At 39.4% G+C, this 19,594-nt stretch overlaps 1 protein-coding gene across 2 annotated transcripts in view; it reads left to right on the top strand.

The window, feature by feature from the left end:
* Nucleotides 1-6,817: 6,817 nt before the first annotated feature.
* Nucleotides 6,818-19,594, top strand: part of Ankrd28 (ankyrin repeat domain 28) — a 133,985-nt gene continuing 121,208 nt past the window's right edge. For both annotated transcript variants that reach the window (XM_052190099.1, XM_052190097.1), the window contains exon 1: nt 6,818-7,091. Coding sequence is in view for 1 of the 2 variants with exons in the window: in XM_052190097.1 (XP_052046057.1) it covers nt 7,065-7,091 (27 nt within the window). In the remaining variant the exon portion in view is untranslated. The remainder of the gene's footprint in view (nt 7,092-19,594) is intronic.

The raw sequence follows: 19,594 nt of genomic DNA, 5'->3' as shown, positions 1-19,594 counted from the left end.
CCTCCTCCTCCTCCATGCTGAGGCTCTAGCATGCCTTGTCAGGAGCCATGTGAAAGTCTGCTTGCCAGGCAGAGTCAAGGCTGGTCATGGACTGTTGGCAGATTTCCTGGCCTACCTAGGCATGGAAGGATACGTGGGGATATACTTGAGGCTCAAGGCAAGGGGCTGAAAGTTCTAGTCACCTTGGTGGAAAGACCAGGGAGGCCTCTGGATGAGCACATTCTGTTAACTTGTGGCTTTGCTTCCCACAGTACTGTGGGGAATAAAAAGGCTATATGAAAAATAAAGTGGAGGCTGTGGCAGTATTCACTAGCAGTCCTCCCAAATCTATCTCTTGTTTTTGTATCCTTTTTCTACCTTTCCTATAATCATCCTCATTCCCCCCTCAGAGACTATTCAACTTGTGCTGGTGGGCTCCTGCATAGGTAGTGGAGCTCTACATTGGGGATCAAGTGAAGGACACCACAGAAAAAGTGAGTGCCTAGAAAAAGAAAAAAAGGGGAGCTCGGGAAAAGGGAGCCAGGCCTGATGGCATTCATCTGTAGTCCCAGTTACTCTGGAGGCTGAAACAGGAGGATCGATTGAGGTAAGGGGTTCTGGGCTGTAGTGTGCTATGCCGATTGGCTGTCCAAACAAAGTTCTGCATCAGTATGATGACCTCCCGAGAGTAGGGGACCACTAGTTTGCCTAAAGAGGTGTGGACCAGCCCAGGTCTGAAACAAAAAAGGTCAAAACTCCCATGTTGGTCAGTAGTGGGACTGAGCCTGTGAATAGCCACTTCACTCTAACCTGGGCAACATAGCAAGATCTGTGGTGGAGATTTCCCTGCAATCACCACTCCTCAGATCTCTTTATCTCCTTCCTTAGTATCTTTCCGACATGCTGGCTCATAGTGCAGCTGCCTCTGTTCCTTTAGATCTGTGAAGCTACTCATACGATTCATATCACAGATTTCTATTTTGCATAGTTGAGAAATTATATATTTTTAAACTCATGTTTTCAGAGTTTTCCCCCACAGCCTTAAGGGCTGTCCTGAAGATCTCAGTATTTATCTTTTTGCTGAAACACAGACACACTCTCAACTCCTGGACTCATACTGTCTCTAATTACAGTGGAGTCATTAACCTTGGCAGGGAGAACATTTCCTGATAACCTGGACAGGAAGAATGCTTCCCAAAGAAGGAACATGAAGTATATAATTTTTTTATACAAACAAGCCTTATGCCCACAGCAACCATTGACACTCACAGAGGCCCACACCCTGCTGGCTCTGTTCCAGGGGCGGGAACCATGTTATACCATCCCTGCCATGGCCGAGTTGGACTTTGAACTATCTATTGCTATTATTCTTTTAAGTTGAGTTTGAATGTGAATGTATACAATGTCACGTTTTATAGATAGGTATAACCCATTCATATTTATGGTTAGGGCTAGGTTAGGGTTAGACCTAATATAAACTTGGACTTCTTCCATAATCAAGTTAAATATTTGCCATGATGTTAATTTGTCTCCCCTCCCACACCCACCTCCTGCCAGGCTTCTCTGTCTTTCTCTTTCTCTCTCTTCTTGATTTATTAAGTTTTCTTTAGAACATGTTTGTCCTTTATAGGTTTGGAAGTTACATATTTTATTTTCCTAATTTTGGTGAGTATCTCCAAATGTTACACATTCATGTGAGTAACAGTTTATTACATCCAAGACTGTCATATATTTTAAATATTCCTTCTACTATAGGATAACTTCCTGGTTAGAAATCCCACCTCCCTGAATTCAGCATTCAGAATTCTCATTTTCTGCTTCTCTTGCACCTAGCATTAGGCCTATCGTCCAGGCTTTGCAAACCAGATAGACTAATGGAAATGTAAAAAAATGGATGTACACAAGCTTTGCACACAACATCCATTTTGATAGATTAAAGGTTAGGTTTCTGGCAGAAAATTAGCACTGACGTTGAAAGCAGAGGAAAACGAAGCAAAGTTGAACTCCAGGTATTTTTGATGCTTGATGGAACCAATAGCATTATATCATGCCAGTTCTATTGTGTGGTTTATGACTTTTATTTTCAAAAGCCCAACCTTGTTCTTTGTAGCTTTCCCAATGACTCTAAACTGTTCTCATTTTAAGAAACCCCTGTATGAAGCCTTACTCCCCAAATAAGGAGCTTAATGTAGATAACTTACCAGTTTAAAGTCAATGAATATTTCAATTCTGAGTAAGTATAGAACATTTTAACTCTGAATTCTCTCCTAGAATAATCTACTGTATTCCAAGGGCTAGTAGCTTAATTGCATCTAGTTTTCAATCTCTAAAATATCAGAATCTATCTATCTATCCATCCATCCATCCATCCATCCTATAGCTTTAGATTGACCAAAATATTTGCTAATTCATTCATTTATTCTTTCATCTCTAACCTTATCTCATTTCTTTCTTGGGATTTAACCTCTTATTTTCTTTCTAGACTATATTCTGTAGGATTTCTTCCTTCTTCCTTTTAAAGATACAGCTTATAACCTAGGCTCGCCCTGACTCCACATGTAGCTGAGACTGATCGGCTGAAGATAATCATGTGTCTACATCCCAAGGGTTGGGATTTTAGACACTCAGCACCATATCTAGTGTGTACATGCTGGGAATGGAGCCCAGGGACTTGTGCATACAAGGCAAGCACTCTATCAATTGAGCTACAGCAACAGCCTAAGGTTTCTTTCCAGGACATCTGTGAATTTGAATTTAAAAACATATTTACCCTTTTTCTTGAACTATAGCTTAACTAAGCATGGCAGTGGTGGTAAACACCTTTAACCCCAGCACCCAGGAGGCAGAGGCAGGCAGATCTCTGAGTTCAAGGCCTGCTTGGTCTACAGTCCCAGTACTGTTTAGCCAGCTACACAGTAAAACCCTGTCTCAAAATAACAAAACAAAACAAAAAACCAAAAGGAAGAAAGAATAGTAGATAAACAGACAGACAAGACAGACAAACTAGTTTTTCACTTATGGAGTCACAATATTTGAGAGACCTCTTTCATCATCTTCATTGTTGCTGCTATATCTGCTGACATGTGGACTGCCATTCCTTTAAGGTAATTCTGAACTTCTTCAGTGTGAAGTTTAACATTTTTGTATTCTGCTTGGTTTTCTAGACTTTACCTATTACCAATAGGCTTCATTTTTAAGTTTATTCCCCTGAGTCTACACTTCTTCCTTTAATTCATGGTGTTCTTCAAGTCTGAGAAACTCAGGCACTATCTTTATGTGTATCACCTTCCAGCCCATCTCTATATTCTCCACTTTCTAAACACCTTTAAACTGTCATGTCTGCTGCGGCTCTGAACTACCTTTACTGCTTTGACAGTCTATTATTTGCATCTTATTGGTAGTTCTGATTCTTCTGAAAAATCATTTTTAAGCAGTGGGATTACCTGGCTCAAAAGAACCCCTCATAGCTGTCTATTTCCCACCATGGAAGTTGCTTTTCCATGCCCTTCCAGTTTGAAGGACATTATGCATCAGGTCTAGCCAGTGGTAAGGTACCGGGTGACTCTGAGCACAGTTAGCTCCTTTAGGCAGCAATACAACAGGGTTAATGAAAATCACACTAGGTAAGGGATATAAGAAGGTACTTCGTGTCTAGCAAGTAGTAGATTAGGAAATAAAATCTTGTGTGGTGCTTAGTTTACAGTAGCTTCCCTGGTGATTGTATCTGTGCTATTTATTTTGGACACAAGTTCTGATGGAGACTGTCATCCATTCTCAGACTTGGCAGTAGTGAACGGCTGTGGCATAGGCACATGGGTTTAACCACATAGTCCGTCTTTGAGTCTTCTAAGGACTCCTGACTCTTTTTATGACCAACAAGCACTTAATGAGTCAACGGGGCTGCCGGGGAGCATCAGTGGTATTCAGGATAGTCACACATAAGACTTGGGGGATGGCACAGCATGAGGACCCAAGTTTGGATTCCAGATCTTGCTGGCCAGACAGTTTAGCCACAACAGGGACTACCATGTCAGTGAGAAACATTGTTTGAAAAAAAAATAAGGTGTAAAGTGATTGAGGAAGGCATCCTGTCAAGCTTCTACAATGTTGCAAGGATGCACACAAGCACACATTCATAAAATACACAGAGAGGGAGGAGAAGGAAGAAGAGAAGAAGGAGGAGGAGGAAAAGAAGAATGAAAGATTTTATTGACATTATTTTAGTATTTGGTCTCATTGGTTATATGCATGTATGATGTAGGTAGTACTTTTCAGGAATATAGATTTATCTTATTTATTAATTTATAACAAGGTCTCCCTATGTAGCTTCCTGGTCAGCTTGGTCCCATTGGTTACTATAATGTAGGTAGTACATTTCAGGAGTATAGATTTACAGTATCTTTATCTATCTATCTATCTATCTATCTATCTATCTATCTATGACAGGGTATCACTATGTAGTCTCCTGGCTAGCCTGGAACTTGCTGTTGATCAGGATGGCCTCAACCCCACAGAGATCCACCTGCCTATTACTCCCAAGTGCTAGGACAAAAGGCACCTGGCTAAGCTCTTTAAAATTTCAAAAGATGAAGGAATAATAACATATTTTGATGTTCATAAAACTTGAACACAAATATTTTCAAGTTATTGCTTAATTACATAGAAGTTTTATTTCTATTTTTTCCAGAATCAATAGTTGTTACTATCTCAACAGCCATGAAAATATAGTTGTTAAAATACTAATATTGAATCTGAATGGTCCTTAAGAATTCCCAGTTTTTCATATTATTATCTTGCTTGACTGTGTGTTATGAATAGGCTGGGCAATCTTAAGCTTAACAATTTTTTTTTAATAAATGGTAAGACACACAAGATGTTAAAGTATTCAAGATGGAGAAAGGTGAGCCCACCTAAGACTGATGCAACCTTTGCAGCATGAACACACCCTCTCTAATGCAGAGACAGAATGTTGTAAAATACTTTTATCAATTACTCATTAGAAATTTTCATCACCTCAATCCTAATATACTGAAATACACTTTTGGTCCACTATCTCAACCCATACCTTCAAAACCAGTTGTATGCTCCCCCAAATCAGTCTGTTCTGTGTTCCTAATCAAGTTCCTGTTGTGCTTTAAATTCTAGAACCTTAACCCAGAGGAGAGAGTACTGATGATGGGTGTTTGTTCACTTGTATTAATTGCTGTGTTAATATCCAGTGTTAAAAAGGCATACATATAGAAGACAGTAAATCCTTCATCCTCAAGGAAGGTAAAACTCCATTGGCTGTAGCACATGGACAGTTATAATCGCAAAATACTGTAGTAATGTCGTCACAACATCTTTGTTTTGTAGAAGTCAAAAGCTTTCATGCCACTAACTCATTCACCTTCAGTGCACTGATAGAGACATGTGTGGCAGAATCCTCATTTCATCGGCCAGAGATGATGCAGAAAGGAATTAGGTACCGAAGAAATATAAAGCAAGAATCATTTTTTCTGGCTAAGCCTCTTCCATCAGTTATGAGAGTTCCTCCATTTTAAAGTCGCAAAGACCATTCATTGTAAAAATGTAATTTTAGAAAAGGGATTGTTTCAGCAGAATTATGGCATAGTTATGTTAAGAGATATCGGAAGGCTCTAAGTGCATTTGATCTTGCACTTTTGATATTTTCTGTTCTTATGGGGCTAAAGAGTTGTTTTTAATAGCGGCATTATAACAAACTGACAGTCCTGGCACAGATCCCCATTTTTCTAGACTGCCATTAGGCTCAAATCGATTCTCTAAATAAAGTCTGTTCCAAGAGACAAACCAATGCAGGGAAAAGATGAGGTTTGTTTTTGTTTTTTAAACCAACCCGATATCTCACGTTCGTGTTTTAACCATCTGTACCTTTTATTAATCAGGGGCTGGAGCCGCCCAGGCTGACAGACACAGGAGAACAACAATCTTCTCCCACACAAGCCTGGAATGGTAACAGTGTGCGGCTGCCTAAGAAAGAAAAGCCTTTTTTGAGCTGTGGGTTGGCGTGGGTGTGTGTGCCAGGGCGAGGGAGTCACTCCTCTTCTCCATCTAAGGATGCTATTTATTGGAAATCCTGCACATCTTTTTGAAAAAAAAAATTGATTTCTCTCGAGTGGGAGGCCAAACCCTTTTGATGATAAAGAAAGGGGGGAAACGCATGCAAGATTGAAAGGGGCTCTTTGTAGACAAATGTTCCGCTGTCATAACCTGTTCAGGATATGAAGACCACGCCCTTCAGTCCCGCGTGCCAGCAGTCCTCCCCCCCCCCGCCCCCCGTGACCACGTCTCCCCCCAAAGCCCGCGAAGACATTCTCACTCTCGCTCCACGTGCGAGTCGGGTTCCCCGCTGCCCTCGCTACTCTGATGGATGCTGCACCAGCCGGGAGGTCTCCCTCGCTCGCACCAGCTCCGGCTGCCTTCGCCGCACCTGACCGAGCTGAGCGTGTGCACGCCACCTCCACGTGCCATCCCGGGCCGTTACCGGGTACCCAGTCTCCGTCCCTCCCTACCTCTAGCCCCGGCTCCTCCTACCGCGCCCGGGGCGCGCGCCCAGACGCCCCGCCACCTGGCCCGCCCGCTCCGCGCGCCGCCGCTTCCTGCGCCCCGCCTCTCCCTCGGTGGAGAGGCGGGGCCTGAGCGCGAGCGAGCGCGGCGGCGTGGCCAATGGGGGCTCGGCTTACTCTGGCCTCTCCCCCGCGCGGCCGCCAATCGCGGCGGGCGGTGGTGGTAATATTGTGGAGTGGAGTTTGGATGCCGCCGCGGCCGCGGGCTGGAGCGGCGCGGCGGCGGGGGATGCCGGGGTATTTCGGGAAGGGGGTGTGAGGTGGCGGCGAAGGCGGCGGCCGCGTGTGGGAGGTGGCTGAGAGAGAGAGGGAGAGAGTGAGAGAAAGGACGGGAAGAAAGAGGGCGGGAGTCCTCAGTGGAGGAGGCGGGACCGGCGGAGCTCTTCGCGGCGGCGGCGGCGGCCGGGGAGGCGGCGCCGCCCCCTGCCCGCGCTCTCTTCAACGTAGCCGGCCACCTACCCGCCGGGCGCGGGTAGTGGCCGAACGGCGGCGACCGCCATGGCGTTCCTCAAACTCCGCGACCAGGTAGGTGGGGCGGGATCGCGCCACCGAGGAGCCGGAGGAGGGTGGACCAGCGGCGTGGGCCGCCCGGGCGCCCGCTCGGCGCGGTGGCAGCCAGGGAAGAGGGTGTCCCGGGTCCGGAGCGGTGCGGGCCGTCCGCCTGTCAGTGCAGCCCCAGCTCCGAGAAACCCACGTGCCGCCGGGGGATCGCGGCCGCCGCCACATGGGCGGGCTCCGCGCTCGCCGCCCTCGCGTCCGGCGCGCTGCCGAGTAGGCGCCTCCTCTTTCCTGCCAGGTGAGGCTCGGGCCTAACAGGTGGCTTTGCGGTGCGGAGTAGGAGCGGGCTAGCGGCGGCCGTGACCTGGGGTCACGACCTTGTTCTCGGGTTCGTTTCGTGGGGAGGTTCACGGTCCACCGCACTGTCTCTGCGGAGAGGTGGTGGCGGAAGAAAGCAAACCTACCAGTGCCGATTGATTCTGCCGGGGACTAGTTATGGTGCATATTCCCAGGCTCGTTTTCCCTTGGCATATATTCTGCACCATCTTGGTTTAGTTTTCTTGACTTAAGGAAGAGCTTGTCAAAGAACACCTGACGTCCTTAAAAGATTGACACTGTAGGCTGGGAAAAATAACTGTATCTACCAATGAAATCGCAACTATGTCTGAATGAACGCTTGTTACCCTTTAAAAAGGTGAGAAGGTGAATGAATCATAAGACTTTTGGGAGATGCAGACGCTCCCCAGTGTTTGTCTCTTTTAAGGAAAAGGGAAATTAACGTGTGTAATTTACAGAGTCGTGGGAACCTATTAATCCTGAGAACCTATTTTGCCATTGTTTTTCTGAATAGGAGATACTGAACAGATTTGAAGGAAAAGTTACTTGCATGGATTGGGAAACCATTCAGAAAGTGGGTTGCAGGCTTGACAAAAACGATAGGGAAAAACTTAATATGTTTTATATAATTATCTACCAATTAAAGCTTAAGTTCTGAATCTAGCTAATGTCAATTCTCATTTCAAAAGTGACTATTCTATTTTGGCTGAATGCTGGCTTTGTGTATCATTTGCTATCAGCAGCATTTTAGCTGATATTAACAATTAGGGCATGATACTTTGAAAAACTCTGGTTGATAAGTTTGTATTTCAAATTATGTGAATACCTCTTATGTTCAACATGTTCCATTAGCTACACATAGAATCTTTAAGTTGATTAAAATTAAGAAAACACAGTTTCTTAGTTGTGCTAGTCACTTTTCCAAAGTGCTCACTCACCAGCCACAGGTAGCAAAACTTTTCATTGCACAAAATTTGTCAGGAAAAAAAAAACTGTTAATAACTAGCAGAGTTCAAGCCTAAATCATCTAATTCTTATATAGTTAATACTGTGAATCTCAAGATCTAGATTTTCTACTAATTTTTATTACTTTAGTAACACTTGGTGCCTGAATATTTGGTTCTAAGCCTTCACTTTTGGAAATGTATTCATTGTTCTACTTTAGACAAAGTAGTTTTTGGAGGAAGTTTGTGTTAGGGATATGGTAGGCTATTAGAAGATCTTACTTTATAAAAAACACGAGTAAAAAATAAAAATCCATTTGCATCTTTGCATTTGAGTGTTTAGTAGCTATAGTTTTGAAACAGTCGTAACACTGATTCAGTTTTATATAACATTTGTTAACACTCAGTAGTGATACTGATTTTTAAAATGTCACCTGAAAACTTGAGAATACTTGTAAGTTAATGAGATGGCATTTCTGGGGAAGACTTACTGTATTACTAAATAATTGGCTCATTTAGTTCTTTTGAAAGATGAAGAACTGAGTTTTTCTTAATTTAAAGGAAATTGTACTTGTTTTTAGAAATCAGTTTATATATTGATATGTTACAAGATATTAGAAGTGATGATAGAAATGAAGTGGAATGCAATGGTTGAATGTTTTCCATTTGTAGGGAAAGCACATCAGCTAGATGAGGTAGTTTTGGAGGAAAGGTGAGAAGATATGGATATGTATATACACAGGATTTTAAATCTGGAACGTAGTTGATAACGCTTTTAACTCAACAGCTTTATATACATTTGAGATAGGAAGTAGTATAGTTCTTTTAACCTTGGAAAGAATAGTAAGAGGAAGCTAGACATGAGTAAGGATTTTCTTCAACATTTAAATATAAGAATGCGTCTACATGATAAAGATATAAAATCAGAGATGAGTAAAGAGCTCACCATTTACGTAAGCCTGAGGGTCTGAGCGTGATCCCAAACCCAGTAAAACGCCTGTGCTCAGTGGCACATGCTTCTAATCTCAGCATTGGGGAGGCAGAGACAGGTAAATTCCTGGGGCTCCCTAACTAGCCAGCCTACCTACTTTACTCCCGAGGAGTGACACTGGAGATATGCACCTACAGGAACACAAAGGCATATACATATACACAGTGAAGACAAATACAAAATCAGAAAGCAAATAAAGGAGATTGTCCTCATTCATTCTGTAATCAGAGTATGACAGCATTTATCTTGTGGCAGCATGTAATTAAGGGGTAAGAAAGATTTACTGTATTACTTTCCGCCTATGAGTAGGTGAAAACATTTTTTAAATTGTTAGTAAAATGAAGCTTTTGTTTTCTGTTGATAACAGTATACGTGAATTTTTTTTTTTCCTAAATTACTTCACTTTGGCTTATGTAGCAATGGCTGGATTTTCTCTCCAGAGATTATCACTGTCTATTTTATCTCCTTAGGTGATGAAAACTATTCATAGGTGGTTACATTTTAAATCACGAGCATTATGTTCTATTAAGAAAGATAGTTGGTCTTTGTTTAGGTTTCCCATTTCAGAAGCTAAATAGTAACTGACACTTGCTTCAGTGTATAGAAAATGACGGGGAGTGGTGGGGATCATGACCTTAGTGTCAGACATGTTAGTCTCTGCTCAGCCCCATGTCTAGTATTTCTGGAATTCTGTTTTCCTTTAGGATACCAGAAGCCTGGATTGTTAGGAAAATCTATCTATTTATATTAGTAAATTGGTAACTACCAGTGACAACAGTGAATACTCAGGTTATAAAAGAGGACTAGTATGAAGCTAGTTTCTAACTGTTAATTCAGATGAGTTAGAGAAAAACTCCAGAAATGGTACTCATATTAAACCAAGTGTTCTTTAACAAAAATGGTGAGGTGGTCCCCCTCCCTCTTTCCCTCCCCCTCTTCCCCCTCCGTGTGTGTGTGTGTGTGTGTGTGTGTGTGTGTGTGTGTGTGTGTGTGTGTGTGGTGTAGCATCTGGGACCTCTTATGTGTTAGGCAAGCACACTACCAACCTGGTCATAAACCTTTTTAAAAATTGAGCTAGAATTTGTATACCATAAAATTTATACTCTTAAGTGGTTTTTTTTTTTTTTTTTTTTGATTTGGTTTTTTTCAAGAGGGTTTCCTCTGTGTAGCCCTGACTGTCCTGGAATTCACTCTGTAGACCAGGCTGACCTTCAACTCTGAAATCTTCCTGCCTCTGCCTCCCAGAGTGCTGGGATCACAGGCGTGCGCCACCACCGCCCAGGTATTCTAGAACATTTTTATCACTCCAGAAAAATCACATGACCATTGGCAGTCATTTTCAACTTTCTCTTGCTATCTACACCTGGCAATCAATCTGCTTTTTATGGATTTGCCTGTTCTGCATATTTAATTTAAATGGAATCATATAGCATATGGCCTTTTATGTCTCATTTGATTCATTTTGCAAAATACTTTGTGAACATCTCTTTACTTGTAAAGGTTTCATTGATCTTTTGGTCATAACTGTGTGTCTTGTATAGGGCTGCTGGGGTCAATCCAAGGGTCTTAAGCTGAATAGACCCTTGGCCACTGAGCTGCATTACTAACCTTGGTCATAAACTTTTGTAGTGTGTTCAAGAGTTTGCAAAAAAAATAAATAAATAAAAAAATAAAAATACTTATACCATTTTATTTGCACCTGAAGCTTACTTAACATTAGTGTTTTTCTATTTTTCACAATTTGTTTATAACTGGAGTTAAATTTTGTTTGCAATAATACTAAAGGGTAGTGGGTTTTAATTTTTAGAATTTTAAATTTTTTTCTACTTGTATTTAGTATATAGGTTCCTTAAAATACTGTTTTTCCCCATGTAAAAATGTTTAAATTTTAGGGCCCTATTAGGCACAGGATTATGAGATATAATAATTGAAAATATTATACAATGTGTAATGATTAGCCAGTGGTTCATATAAGCCTTGGCTGTCCCAGAGCTTGCTGTGTAGATCCAGTTGGCCTCAAAGTCACAGAGATCCTTTACAGATATCTCCTGAGTAATGGAGTTAAAGATGCACACCACCATCTACAGCAGTGTTGGGAGGGGACAGTTTGATTCAGGGTCTCTGTATCCCTGGCTAGCCTAGAACCTGGTTTGTAAGACCAGGGGCCTTGAGCTGTATGTGGTTATAATGTATGAATTTTTAAAGAATAGATTTAAAAATCTACATAAAAAATTAATAATGAACTTATTTCGCATAGTACAAATTCTCACTTGATCAAAGATCTACTGAAAACTGAACATGATTAGGCTTTTCATGAGTAGGGACAAAAAGAAGAGATAATATTTGTGCAGTAGTTTGACTAAGAAGGACCCCTAGGGCTCATAGATCTGAATACTTAGTAACCACAGAGTAGAACTCTCTGAAGGGATTACAAGGATTTGAAAGTGTGGCCTTGTTGGAATAGGTGTGGCCTTGTTGGAGGATCTGTGTCACTGGGGGTAGGCTTTGACTTTCAAAAGCCCATGCTAGCCTGTGGATCAAGATGTAGCTCTCAACTGCTATTGTTAATGGCATGCTCCCACCATGATGATAATGGACTATAAGCCTCTGAAATTGTAACCAAGCCTCCAGTTAAATGCTTTCTTTTATAAGAATTGCCTTGGTCATGGTGTCTTTTTTTAGCAATAGAGCAGTGACTAAAATGCTTTGAGATACCTTATAATTATATTTACAAAATACATGAAATGCTGAAGAACATCGGTGCTCATATATTCAGGTATTCTATATTAGATATCTCTTTGCTTTATTTTGGAGAATAAACAGAAGAAAGAGAATGGGCATAATCTTTGCCCTTAAGGGTAATATTAGCTAGAAGAGGAAAAAAGGCTACATGAATACACTTTGTGTGGGTTACTTCAAGTGCAAAATGTATAGAAGTTGAAGGAAAACATAGATGATGTTAAGTGAAAATGTAATGGACTATTGAAAATTAAAAGCTCATTTGTATCAGTGGCTTTTGAATAACTTGTATCATACAAAGTAATGCCTATTGAGTTACATAAAAGATAGAAATAACATGTTTCAGAATTCAGAAAGCATCAGATTATAGTTAGATAGAAACTCTTGGGGCAAATGAACTATTTTAGGTTCACTACAAGTGTATGTTAATGTCAGAAGCAAATAGTTATGCTTGAAAATGTCAAGAGAAAAATGAGGTGGTGGGCCAGGAAAGAAGATGTTTAGGATAATGAAGATACAGTCTTGCTAAGTGTAATTGTAAAGGGTGGCCTAGTTAACAGTGACTGTGTTATGAGTGCTTTGACTATTAGGCTGAGAATTTAGATATGGACAGCAATAGCTGAGACTCCTTCAAATAAAGTCAGATTTCAGCAAGGTTGTACATGTGTGTATGTACATAGTTTTTGAACTTTACTAGATCCTAGAAGGGTCTGGGACACCCATCATTTAATCCCTACGTTTTTAAGTTTTAACAGGAATGGGCGTGGTGCCTGTAATACCAGCACTTGGAATGTGGAAGCAGGTTTTAGAAGGGCATATTACAAAAGGAAGAGGTGGATGTCTGAGGCCAGTTAGGTGACTGGTGCTATAATTTGGAGAACATACATAAAATATTTTATCACAAACTGGAACTTTAAATATGGAAGCAGAAGTAGAGTAGGAGTGAGAACATTTTTCATTTTGATATTTTCATTAGCATGTATTGTGCAAATTAATACATTTCATTGTGACATTTTATATATGCATATATAAATTTCAACTCCTCCCCTTGCTGTCTTGTCATACCCTGCTGATCCCTTTGCTTTTCCCATGTACTTAAATATCTTCCTTGGATTTCTTTTTCCCCATCTAGATTCTACATATAAGAAAAAACATGGTATTAATTTTCCAGAGTCTGGGCTATTTTGCATAGCATGATGCTCTCCATTTCCTTCTATAACGAGCTGTTGTGAATAGTGTTGTGATAAAACAAATATTTATCTAGCTCTCCTGCGTGCTGATTCTAATTCCTTTGAATGCATACTTGGAAAGTATATATTGGAAAGTAAATTGTATGTTAACTATTTTTGAGTAACCTTCATATTGATTTGCTTGGTAGCTGGATTAATTTAGATTCATATCAGTGGTTTACAGTAGTGTTCTTTCACCCACATACTGGCCAGGTTTTTGTTGTTGTTGTCATTGTTGCTTTTCTTTGTGATAGCCATTCTGACTGGTTAAGATGGAATCTTACTATAGGGACTTCACTTCCCAGGTCACCAAATATGTAGTTGAACCGATTTAAACTTATCCCTGACTAGCTTATGAATGAATGAGACTCAAACTATGGTTATTTTATTTGGTTTTGGACTGAGGCATAACCCCCTAATCTGTTTTTCTAACCGCTGGCCTGGCTACCTCCCCAGCAGTGTGCCCCAAATACTTGCTGTTTCTCCTGGCCATGTGCTCTTGGTCCATCTCCTCCCATGGTGGCTTCTGCCTCTCTCTGCTTCATCCTTCTCCCTTCCTCCTCTGCAACCCCAGCCAGGTAGCTCAAAACCCAACTACCTCTAATCCCTCCCGTAATTGGCTACAGCAATTTTTATTTAGGCAATAGTTTTAAATTAAGGAGCAAGGTTTGCACAACAAAATCTGGTAAATGCTAGAATTTATTCTTCAGCAACTGGACTTTTGGGTATAGACAAAAACTCAACACAAGGATATTGACCATTTTTTCCCACTTACTTATTGGCCATTTGTGCTTCTTTGAGAACTGTCTGTTTTGTTGATTTGCATATTTATCAATGTATTTCATTTTATATTCTGGATATTAATCAATTAGGTAAACTGCTTGGATGAGATTTTTCCTATTATATAGACTATCTCTTCATTTTGGTAATGCTTTCATTTTTTTTTTTAAAAAAATACTTTATTTATGTATCACCAACATGTCTGGAACTTTCAGAAACCAGAATTGGATCCTCTGGATCTGGAATTAGAGATATTAATGAGCCATTGTGTGGGTGCTGGGAATTGAACCTGGTTCTTCTGCAAAAGCATTAAATGCTCTTAACCACTGAGCCATCTTTCCAACATTTCCCCTTTGGAGACAGGATTTTCTCTAGGTCAGTGGTTCTCGACTTGTGAGTTGTGACCCATTTGAAAGTTGAGTGACCTTTTCATAGGGGTCATTTAAGATCATTGGAAAACAGGTGCTTTATTCGGATTCATAACAGTAGCAAAATTACAGTTATGAAATAAAAATGAAAATATTTTTATGGTTGGGGGTCACCACAACATGAGGAACTGAATTAAAGGTTGCAGCACTAGGACGGTTGAGAACCCCTGGGGTAGGTAGTCCTTGCTGTTTTGGAGCTAAGGAGACCAGGTTGGCTTTGAACTGCCTCTGCCTTCTGAGTGCTGGGACAAAAGATGTGTATCACTGCCCATACTTATTAATTTTGCTGCACACAAGCTTTTAAATTTTATGCAATCCCATTTACTAATTCTTGCATTATTTCTTGAGCTATTGGAGTCCTGTTTAGAAAGTTGTCTCCTATGCTTCTTTTTTGAAATTGTTTTCTTCTAGTAGTTTGTTATCTTAAACTAAGGTCTTTGATAGGTTTTGGATTGATTTTTTTTTTTTTAATAAACAAAGTAACAGATAGGGGTCTAGTTGCAGCTATATATATATATATGTATATATATATATATATATATATATACATATATATATATATATTGATACTAAGTTTTCTTAATATCATTTATTAAGAGCCTGCCTGTCTGCTAATATATGGTTTGGCCCCAGTGTTGAGATCACGTGGCATTAGTTATGTAGGTTTATATCTGGGTCTTTTCTTATCCCTTGGCTTCTGTGCACTTGAACCCTGCTGCCTTTTGACTGTCACTTTGCAGTGTAATTTGTCTTCATTACTTTGGTTATTTGTATTTCCATAGGAGTTTTTCGATGAAAAAAATTCCTGAAGAATTTTGTTAGAATTTTGATGGGGATTGCATTAAATCTGTAGATTGCTTGGTGTGCGGTCATGGGATCACAGTAAGTCTTTTCATCTTTGGTTGCTTCTTTCATTCTCTCCATTGTTTATACTTTTCATCGTAGAGAGCTAGTTAAGTTTATTATTTTGTTGATGGTGGTGCTTTTATTTCATGCTATTATGAATGAGGTTTCTTCCTGATTTTTTTCTTTAACATACTCATTATTGATGGATATAATTTACATTTCCCAGGTGGCTACTAATTTTAGTGTATTTTATTTTCTGTTGTTTTGCTAAAAGTTTTCTCAGATCTTGAGTTTTCTGGTGGAGAGTTGGGCATCTTTTAAGTATATAATCATGTCACCTGCAAATACAGATGATTTACTCTTTTACTTTTTATATCATTTTTATTTCTTTTGGGGTGTTTTGTTTTTTGAGTTTAAAGTCTTGCTATCTATCCCTAGCTGGCCTGGAACTCCCTGTATAGACCAGACTTGGATTTGAAGAGACCCACCTGCCTCTACTTTCAGAGTGCTGGGGAGAGGACAGTCCTGTTGCATTCCTGATGCTTTCAGGTTTTCCCTATCAGTACCAAGTTGGCTGTAGAATTTTTTTTTTTTTTTTTGTCAATAACCTAACTATTTTGAGGTACTTTGTATTAATGATGTTTAATTAATAGTGACCTTTGTATTACTAATTTCTAACAGCCTTTTATGAACAGACACAAGATCGATGATTCCCCCATACACCCAATTTTGTGTTTGTTACATTACATTTATTGATATGTCTATATTGAGCTATTCTTACATTCCTGAAAACAGACTTGATCTTATTCTCTTAGTGTATTTTTGTTTAATCTGCAAATATTTTAATGTAGCTCTTTGTTTGAAAGATCAAAGAAATTGGTCTGTAGTTGGTTTTTCTTACTGTTTTCTTATCTCTGCTGGATTAGTAGATGAGTTTGTGGTGTTCCTTCCCTGTCTGTTTTATGGAACAGATTAAGGAGCATTGATGTTCTTTAAAGATCTGGTAGAGTGCAGCCGTGACTCCCATCTGGTCATACGATTTTTTCCTTGTTGAGATTTTTTATTTCTGTTGTAATGCTGCCTGCTGTTGATCTTTGAAGGTTTTTTTTTTTAACCTTCTTGGGTCAGTTCTGGAGAGTTACACATATCTAGACATTTATTCTGAAAGTTTCAATTTATTAGAATACAAGATTTCAAAATATTCCTAATGATCCTTTGTATTATCACTGGTATTCTTTTTAAAAGCTACTCTTTTGGTCTTTCCTTTTATTAATTTGGGTCATCTATCTTTGCTTAAATAAGGGTTTGTTAATCTTGTTTAAGTTTTCAAAGAGTGAGCCTTTTGTTCTTATTGGTCCTTTTTATTGTTGTTTTAATCTCCACTTTATTTTTCTCCTTGATTTTCTTTCCTTCTAATTTTCAGTTTTGTTTTTTCCAGACTATGTGATAAATCATTAGTTTATTCTAATGAGATGCTGGATTTTTTTTTTTTTTTGATATGTGCTCTCATAGCTATAAATTTCCCCCTAAAACAGCTTTGGCCATATCTCACCTGCCTTATTATATTCTCATTTTTATTGGATTGTAAGACACTTTTAATTTCTCTCAATTTCTTTAAAAATTGCAGGTTCATTTTTTATTTGTTTGTATATTTTCTGTAGTTCCACTTGGTATTGGTTTCATTTTGATTTGGAAAGATAAAAGAAAGTATTTCAATATTTTTGTATTTGCTAATACTTGTTTTATATCCTAAAATGTAATCAGTTTTGGAGAAAGTGTCATGGGCAGCCAAGAGCAGCATGTATTCTGTAACTCTTGAATGGGATATTCTATAGGCATTATTAAACCCATATGACATATGGTATAGTTTAACTCAAAAGTTTCTTTGTTGATTTTTTTCTTTGTCTAGATAATCTGTCATGAGAGAGGATTACTAAAGTCACATCTTGTAATATATAGACAAGTAGTGTTTGATGGAATTAAGTGAAAATTTTAATATATTTACAGTCATAGCTTGACAAATAGCTGCTAACCGCTCAGTGATTTTTCTTGCTTTTAATTTTGGTTTACAGTCTACCTTTTAATATACAAGTATAACCTATTCCTGCTTACTCTTGGGTTCTCTCTTTGCTTAAGGTGCATGCACTGGTAAGGTGATTTTCTTGCACACAGTTGGCTTTTGTTTTTTAAACCAAACATATATGTGTTAAGCCAAACACGTTTATGTGTTTCAGTTGAAAGATAAAACTTTGCCTCTAGGGTTATTAAAGGCATATACAGAGTTTTTCCTTATTCACTTTAGAGGTTTGCTGGTATATTGAATTTGATTCTTTACTAATTCTCGTTTGCTTTTTGTTCACATAGTGAGGTTTCTTTTTTCTCTGAGCTTTAGTGACTTGTTTGTCTTTCTCTGTGTGTAGTATTGCTGGAAGTATACACTGCTGTTTTGGTAGTCATTAATCGCTTTGCTTTATGCTCATTGTGACATTTTTAAAATTCCTCCTTTGGTTTTTAAAGATAATTTTGCTAGATACAGAAATTGTTGGCAGTTACTTTCAGGTTGTGAACTATATTAATTAGTACATCTTCTCCTAGCCTTTATGATTTCTATTGAGCATTTGTTATTTTTATAGGTCCATAGTAATAAAGAGTGTACCTTCTGCCTTGAAACTTTCAGCATCTTTTTTACTTTTTTTTGACTGTGGGCATTGTAAATGTTAGATGATAGGGGATTTCTGGTCACTTCTATTAGGGATTCCAAATGTATCCTATATTTGATGTTTCTCTTTCCTTAGACTTAAGAGTGTTTTCTGAGCCAGGCGGTGGTGGTGCACGCCTGTAATCCCAGCACTCTGGAGGCAGAGGCAGGCGGATTTCCGAGTTCGAGGCCAGCCTGGTCTACACAGTGAGTTCCAGGACAGCCAGGGCTACACAGAGAAACCCTGTCTCGAAAAAAACCAAAAGAAAAAAAAACATTCTAAGAGTGTTTTCTGCTTTGATTTCTCCTTCTCTCTTCTCTTCCTTTCTTTGAGGATTAGATCTTGCTATATATCTATGCTTGCACAGAACTCCCTGTGGTGATCCTCTTGCCTCAGACTCCCGAGTACTGGGAATATAGGCATGTACTATCACATCCAGCTTTATAACTTCCTTCTGTACCAAAGACTTACAGTCTTGATTCTTAATTATATCCTGGAGATCTTAAAAGTTGTGATGATGAAACACTCCCAACCCTGTTCCTGTCTGAATGTATTCTCAACCCTTCTCATTGAGTATTCTATTTGATTTATTGAGCTTTTCATTACTAGGAGCTCCCATACCCCAATTCTGTATGTCTTTGCTGAATTATCCAGGTTGCTGAATTTCTTGTCCAAGTCATAAATGGATGTCTTTACATTATTTGTTTATTTGAATCCTCTTTGAGGTCATTGATCATTTTAAAAATTAGATTTTTAAAGGCGTGCACATGCACACACCCATATGTGCGTGTGTGTGTGTGTGTGTGTGTGTGTGTGTGTGTGTGTGTGTGTGTGTGTGTTCCCAACATTCCAGCCATTTCCATAGTTTTGAAATTGGTTATTGAAGATTTATCCCATTTTGGAGGGATTCTGATGTCTTTCTTTTTCATGTAAACATGTCTTTTTCATAGCAGAAAAACATTCTGCTATGACTGCAGTTATTGCAGTGTATATTTCTTTAGGTTTATATGTGACTGTTCTTAGAGAGGAACCTTTTCTTGAGGACTCAGTTCCCAGCACTCTTCAGAGGAGAAAGCTAATGGTGGTGACAGCAGCAATACCCAAGAAAACCAAATATAGAAATACAATAAAAAATCAATTAAAGACTGCTATATCACCGGGCAGTGGTGGTGCATGCCTTTAATCCCAGCACTCAGGAGGTAGAGGCAGGCGGATTTCTGAGTTTGAGTCCAGCCTGGTCTACAGAGTGAGTTCCAGGACAGCCAGGGATATACAGAGAAACCCGGTCTTGAAAAAACACATCTTTATTAGCAAATGATCATTGCAGTGAGTCATTGGTCTGTTTCAATCCTGCTACACTATCAATACTGGATCCTCATGAGGACTCTTCTAGCATATCCTGTTGTTGCCCTCTGCAGCTTTGGATCTGCAGAAGCAGCTAATACCATTCCTTCTTGCTTTGGTTTAGCTTGCTTTTCTCTTTTTAATTCTTTCTTTTCTTTTCTTTCTTTCTTTCTTTCTTTCTTTCTTTCTTTCTT

This window comes from Apodemus sylvaticus, chromosome 8 (genome assembly GCF_947179515.1).
Source record: "Apodemus sylvaticus chromosome 8, mApoSyl1.1, whole genome shotgun sequence".
In the NCBI taxonomy this organism is placed as follows: domain Eukaryota; kingdom Metazoa; phylum Chordata; class Mammalia; order Rodentia; family Muridae; genus Apodemus; species Apodemus sylvaticus.
This window is presented reverse-complemented; position numbering and strand designations above follow the sequence as displayed.